The sequence below is a fragment of the Sitophilus oryzae genome, unplaced genomic scaffold, assembly GCF_002938485.1.
Source record: "Sitophilus oryzae breed Bouriz unplaced genomic scaffold, Soryzae_2.0 scaffold_1058_pilon_pilon, whole genome shotgun sequence".
In the NCBI taxonomy this organism is placed as follows: Eukaryota; Metazoa; Arthropoda; class Insecta; order Coleoptera; family Curculionidae; genus Sitophilus; species Sitophilus oryzae.
Genome location: NW_022145680.1, coordinates 151,233 through 157,985, shown reverse-complemented (window position 1 = coordinate 157,985; position 6,753 = coordinate 151,233). Strand labels below are relative to the sequence as shown.

Here is a 6,753-nt window from a genome sequence, read left to right as displayed (position 1 = left end):
GTCCTTCAATGCTGGGACGTAAATCCCATTGCTCTTATGGGGAGGCCGTAGTATATTTTATTTAAACGTATTTGTTGTTTTTATTCTCTTATCTATGGTTACTTTATAATTTTTAGATTTATGCGTTTTTAGCGCCACTGTGGTCATTTGGTCAACCTTTATTCTTCCCAGTTTGGGACCACTTTTTCAATAAAAGTCCCATAAGAGTTGTTTCTCCTTACCTCTACACTTCATAACGGTAACTAAAATTGTAACACGGAAATTATATAAGATATCACGGCATATAAATCACACGGCAGGCTAACTCAGCCCAGATCCCATTGTTTAAAATTTCTATAAAATTTGACCTTGAAAACACCATTATGGGTGCCGAGTCAGGGCCGGATTAAAATGTATCAAAAATTTCCCAGAAAGTAAACTATTGATAGACAGGGTCGTATTAAAAAAATGCTGTAACTGACTGAAACTGAATTTTATTTACACAATACTTTTATCTAAACAATTGAATCGTTAGCCGCACATATTCCTCGAAAAATAAAAATGAAAAAATCAATTAAACATTTAACTTTGAGAATAGACAATTAAAATTAAAAAACATGCCAGGAGTTACAAGAATTAAAGAGATACCCAATGAAATATCTATTGAACAATCTAAAGAGGCTACGTACAAATTATGTCCATCAATGGACATAGCAAATTTTGTTAATATTCAAATTGCACAAATTAACAAATCAGCTAAAGGAAGAAAAGTAACTGATGAATTTAAATATAAATGTTTGGCTATATACTTTTCCGGGCCAAAAATATACAAGACGCTCTTGACAAATCTATTTTGCCTTCCACGTCCAGAGACCTAGAGACACTAAGATAATGAATATATGACATCGATATCAAACCTGGCTTAGAAAATCTCAGTGTATTTTGAGACTCTGAAAAAGAAAAGTTGAAAGTTTCGATGAACCGGATGAACTTAATCGATATTGTGTTCTATGTATTGATGATATGAATATCAAGTGCAATTTATTTTATAATAGTGGTCGTGATAATATTGTAGGTTTTGAGGACCAGAAGGGGAACAGAGAGTTTAAACCAGCTCGGGTGTCTAATTTTGTTATGGTAACAGGTATCTTTACCAATGGGAAGCAGTGCCTAGCTTATTTTATAAGGAGAGTATTTTGAGGACCAGAAGGGGAACAGAGAGTTTAAACCAGCTCGGGTGTCTAATTTTGTTATGGTAACAGGTATCTTTACCAATGGGAAGCAGTGCCTAGCTTATTTTATAAGCTTTTATTTAATTTGCTTTGTATGTATGTTTGTTCGGGGCAAATTTTGTAAGCTAAATTAGAAGCATTTCCTTTCATTGTAGGAAATTGACATTTTGCATGTAGGTTCAGTCCCGAAGACAATACATTTTCTTGCTGTCAAATAGCTGAAGACAGCTGTCAAAAAAATTTCAAAGTTGTCTGATTTTGATAAAAATCTATATATAGGATGTTGTTATGGTAAGAGGTATCTTTACCAATGGGAAGCAGTCCCTGGCTTATTTTACACGCTTTTATTTAATTTGCTTTGTATGTATGTTTGTTCGGGGCAAATTTTGTAAGCTAAATTAGAAGCACTTCCTTTCATTGTAGGAAATTGACATTTTGCATGTAGGTTCAGTCCCGAAGACAATACATTTTCTTGCTGTCAAATAGCTGTCGACAGCTGTCAAAAAAATTTCAAAGTTGTCTGATTTTGATAAAAATCTATATATAGGATGGCCATGAGTTAAAATGAAAGAAAAAAAATTGAGCTGTCAAATTTGACAGCTGTCAAAAAAATTATAAAGTTGTCCGATTTTGATAAAAATCGATATATTGGATGCTCCCTACCCCATAGTCGGTTTTCATTTTATTTGTCTTACGTTTGAACTGTCAAGTTTGACAGCTGTCGTTTTTTTAAGTTCTCCTTTTTTAATGATCATCATCATATATTGGTTTAGAACGTCTTGCGACGTTGTCCGATGCCTAACTTCCACGTCTTCCGATCGTTCCATTGCCCCTCGCTTAGATTTCTGGCACTCATTGCTCTTGTGACACCCTCCTTCCGAGTCTTCTTAGGTCTTCCACGTTTTCTTCGATGTTGGGGTATCCATTGCATAATTTGTTTTGGAAGTCGTGTGTCATCCATCCTCTGGACATGTCCGTATCACATAAGTTGTTGGCGTTCGATGTCGGTTGCCAAATTAGGATTTAATGAAAATCCAAAAAAAGTTTGTCGCGAGATTTGAGTGTACAGTTGCACTCATAAAAATCTGATACGACAACTTTATCTTGTAATTCTTGTAATTCCAGTATCTTATAAATCTATTCTTATTCCCATCCAGGATAAATTCATCCAGTTTAGAAGAACATTTAAAAAACTTTGTATCCGAATATTACACACGGGTACTGAAAATTGCCAAAATGATCTGGCAAACATTTTATTAAAAACGGCAGACCTTATTATAAAAAACAACGAGACCTCTGTTCTTTTCCCTCTGAATTGTCATGAGCTATCCATAAAAATTAAAAATAGATACGGATAATCAGAAAAACAGTAATTTAGAAATGAATCGTGTTTGTCTTTGTCATTGCAGGATACCTAATAATAAAAATTACTTTGAATGCCGTAGGCAATGGTTGAGTATTAAAACTAAAAGAATTTCGGGCTTCCATTGTACTACTAAAATACAAAAACCAAATATATCACACACAATAAACAAAAATAAAAAAACAAAATATATATCACTCAAGAAAAGAACGAAATTTTTAAAATGGCGAAAAAAAATCGGCAAATAATTTAAGAATATTTCATAAGAAATTTTAAAATAAACAGAATGAAAATACCTGATTGAGAGCTGCTTAGTTATACTTATTTATAATGCTGGAAGTACACACTCGCCGAGGCGACACGAGACGCGACAAAGGACGGCCCTAACCAATAACAATGCACAAACCGTTCATTTTTTGTCGGGCCTCGGGTCGCCTCGGCGAGTGTGTACATCCAGAATAATACTCGGTTTGAAGTAAAAAATAATTCTAAGTATCTAGAACATTTAAATTGAGCGTAATGTACAAAATGTATACTTTTTATACACTAAAAAAGAGGCAATATTCAAAAACAGCTTCCTTGATGTTTATACATGTATAATAGGCGAATATCAAAGAAAAAAAAAATAGTCGGACATATTAAAATAAAGAAAAAATAAACAAAATTATGAAAGAGCACTGACCGACAAAAACAAAAGTAAAAGATTTTGGCAAAATATTTATCTGTTGTTCTCTCGTTCGGTTAACTCTTGATACCTCGCGTACATCATTTTCTTTACACAGTCTTTATAGGATTCGCCAGCCACAGCAGTATAGCCTGCCAGTTTGTTACCTAGACCTACCGAACTCCCGTACTGTTCAGCCTAAGAAAAAAACCCATTAAATCATTTTTATTTCTAATAATAAATGATTTTTAGAAAGATTGATAAATAATAATTTACCTGTATGATTGTTGTTCTTCTCTGGTTGGACTTTCCCAAACCCTGTCCCTCAGTCCATCCCATTTTCTGCAACAGTCTATTCCCTACATTCTCCGAGCCTATTGGCTCCATCACAGACGTCGGTGTCGCAGGAACTTCGGTATTTAAAGCTTTCAGATACTTTTCCTTCAGTTTACTGGGCTGGGGCTCGTCAGGGTCGCCATATTTCATGCGCCTCTCCTTCGCCCTGTCCCTATAGACAGTTTTCCCAGAAGCGTCTGCCTTTTTTTTCCTTCTCGCCTCGAGGTTTTGCTTGTGCAAAGTGGACATTTTGGCGTGTTTCGTTAGGGCCTCGGCCGATCCTAACTGCCGTTTGCATAGGTTGCAGATAAGTTTGTTAAAATCCAGCAGAGATTCTTCGTCGTCTTCACCTGAAGACTCGCCGCCTCGCCGTAGGCCGCTACTAAAGGGGGCTTCGGAGCATCCACGGTTTCGGGATTTCGTTTTTGAACATGGGGGCACTCGTAGGTATAACGGCGGACTTCTTTTCCAGCACTGAAAAGCCAATATCGGCGCTAGCGCTGCTCAGGAACATGGCATTTTCAGACGCACTCTTCATGGAGGAATTGTCTTTTTTCTGATTGAGGGTTTTCGCCCACCGCTCCATGTCCTTGGCTATTTTCTTCGCTACCTTGACCTTGTCCTGTTTCTCGGGTTTGACGTTTTTCTTCTGGTCGTCTTGCGCTGCGTTGACGCTGGCATTAGAAGACGGTTGTGGGGAGTTATTTACACTGTCGTAAGACGGGGCCAAAGAGTAAGTGAACTTGTCGTGATCCCAAAATAGAGATTTCTGGATGACGCTATTCCAGTAATAAGTTGAGTTAGGGTCGTAATAGAGGCCCGTAGCCGGATCATATTGGTACCCAGTTGATTTGTCGTAAACGTAAGTTGAAATATCTGGTACCGCTAGAGGGAGGAAAAAATCCGGTTAAAACATTTAGGTACAAAAATAAAGGAGTAAAATTGAACTCACGGTATCTTTTTCCATCTGTGCCAGTTGGTATTTGCACATGGGTGTTATCAAAGTACGTTTTGCTGGCGTTCATTTGCTGTATGGCCGATTGGGCAACGGCAGCCGCGGCGTTGGCAGCGTCCATTTGATTCTCGTTGTGCAGAGTGATGGAATTCCCCGCGCTTATTTGTTGAGTAAAGTATAACCTATAGTATTCTATATAATGTAAGTATTCATCTGGAGATTTAGCGTAACGCCGTGAAGCGTACCTCCGCTAAACTTTCCACGTCCGCCATATCATAGGTTTGGGGAATGGACGCGTTCGGGAAAGCCATATGGTCAGCTTGAGAATAAGCTTTCCTTGTATCACCCATGTTGTATTTACAATACGACAGAATAACTATATAAAAAATATTTCGAAATTAGAGCTGTTAAAGTTCCAGATTTTAAGTTAAAATTACCAGTTTTGCCGTCGATAATCAGAGGAGATTTAGGGCCATTAAGAGCTCCATAAATAGCCAGAGCGTCAATGGTACTTTCGGTTCCTAAATAGCAAATACCTCTTGATGTAGAAGTTAAAGGATCCCTGCCAATACTTACTGCAGAAATTGATTTTACCAGTTCTGGAATAACACTGTTTAAAACAGACATTACAGAATCTTCTGTAGTTAAGGCGTCTAAGTTTCTAAGCAGAATTGCTACAAAAATAACCAAAAATAAAAATATTGCTAACACTATTATGCTTATAATTAGCTATACTTTTAGTTGTGTAATTACAAGTCTCGTCGCTACCGCTGCCGCCGTCTTCGGACTCGGTTCTAGACGCGTGGCATTTGAAACAGTTGTCTCTTCTTTTAAAATTCTGAGCTCCACACTAAAAACGTCTTATAGCAGAAACTGTAATATTAACGTGATATTTGGAAACAAACCTTAATACAAAACCAGTCTGCAGATGCCTTATGGGGGGGAGCTTTCTCTGTAGGATTACTGTCTTTGGGAATGCTGTACTGCATGATAGCGCGGTAATGATCTTGCAACATCAATATGCCCTGAAAAAACATCAGAAATTTTAAGAGCACAGCTATGTAATTCAGCCAACCCCTCTTATGAAAGAGACCTTTTTTCCGTCGCCTAAAAGTTTAACACATAAACAAAGAGAAAACAACAGAACTTATTCAAGGTGAGAAACTGACTTTAATTTCATTGTTAAGAAGGCTGATAGCTAGATGGTCTGCTTCATTGGAAGGCAGATAAATTACTGATATAGAAAAGATATGCATACTTATCAATTGACATTGTAATTAAACAATAGGCTGCGCTGAAAGTTAAGATACCTGTTTCATCTCCATCCAACGAACTGCTTCATTGAGCGTTGCAAACTCGACAAAGGCGAAACCGCGTGACGCACCTAAACAGCACAATAGATACGAATGGCATTATGCAACCTTTCAATGCGATTTTATTCACAAAACTGTGCCTAAAGACAACCGAAAATTTAAAGCTAAATTAGCTATTATACCTGTATCTTTTTTCCTGATTAATCTTATGTCCTTGGCCATTAAACCCCCCTGTATGATATCTTGGCGAATCTAAAAGAAAGGCAAACATTATTTACATTTATTTAAAACAAAAAAGCTTTGTGCAGCCTTACATCATTTTCTGTAATATGTTGGGCAAGTCCTCTAATCATAATGGTGTTATTAGGAGGTTGGCTTTTGTATCCGATGATTTCAGATCCGCTGGCCCCAATGACAGCACCGTTTGGACTTCTCTCACTGTCAAAAGTATAATACTACTTAATACACAATGTTTACAAGAAACTTTAGAACCATTCCAAATAACCTGTACCTATCACTGTCCCTATCATCTTCACCACGATATCTGTCTTTGTCACGACCTTTTCTATCATCCCTCTCCCATCTTGAGTCATTACTTCTTGATCTTCTTCTAAACCTGTGATATAGTCCCGATTACTGTCGTAATCAGAATAATTTCTGGCAATATGATGGACTGCAAAAGATAATTTATTTATTTTGTATAATTTAAAGAACCAAAGGCTCGTATAAAAATAAACTTACATTTTTTACTGTGATTATTATATCCATTGTGTCTTCTGTGATAGTGGGGGGATTTTGACTTGGAACGTGAATTATTCTTACAAGGCTCTGGAGAAATACTCATATTTCTACATGGCGGTGAATAACGTAAACGCTCCATATTATAGAAATAATTCGAAAGCTAAACCTAG

At 37.0% G+C, this 6,753-nt stretch overlaps 1 protein-coding gene across 1 annotated transcript; it reads right to left on the bottom strand.

The window, feature by feature from the left end:
• Positions 1-3,113: 3,113 nt before the first annotated feature.
• LOC115875581 (RNA-binding protein 5-like) lies at positions 3,114-6,466 on the bottom strand (the record flags this gene model as incomplete). Its single annotated transcript, XM_030891089.1, is given in 13 exon segments — positions 3,114-3,436; positions 3,515-3,942; positions 3,945-3,992; positions 3,995-4,459; positions 4,527-4,773; positions 4,775-4,905; positions 4,967-5,203; positions 5,265-5,379; positions 5,435-5,554; positions 5,840-5,913; positions 6,025-6,094; positions 6,157-6,280; positions 6,354-6,466. Coding segments are annotated over 13 exon segments (2,316 nt in total), but the record flags the coding sequence as incomplete, so codon positions are not given.
• Between the last annotated feature and the right edge of the window lie 287 nt (positions 6,467-6,753).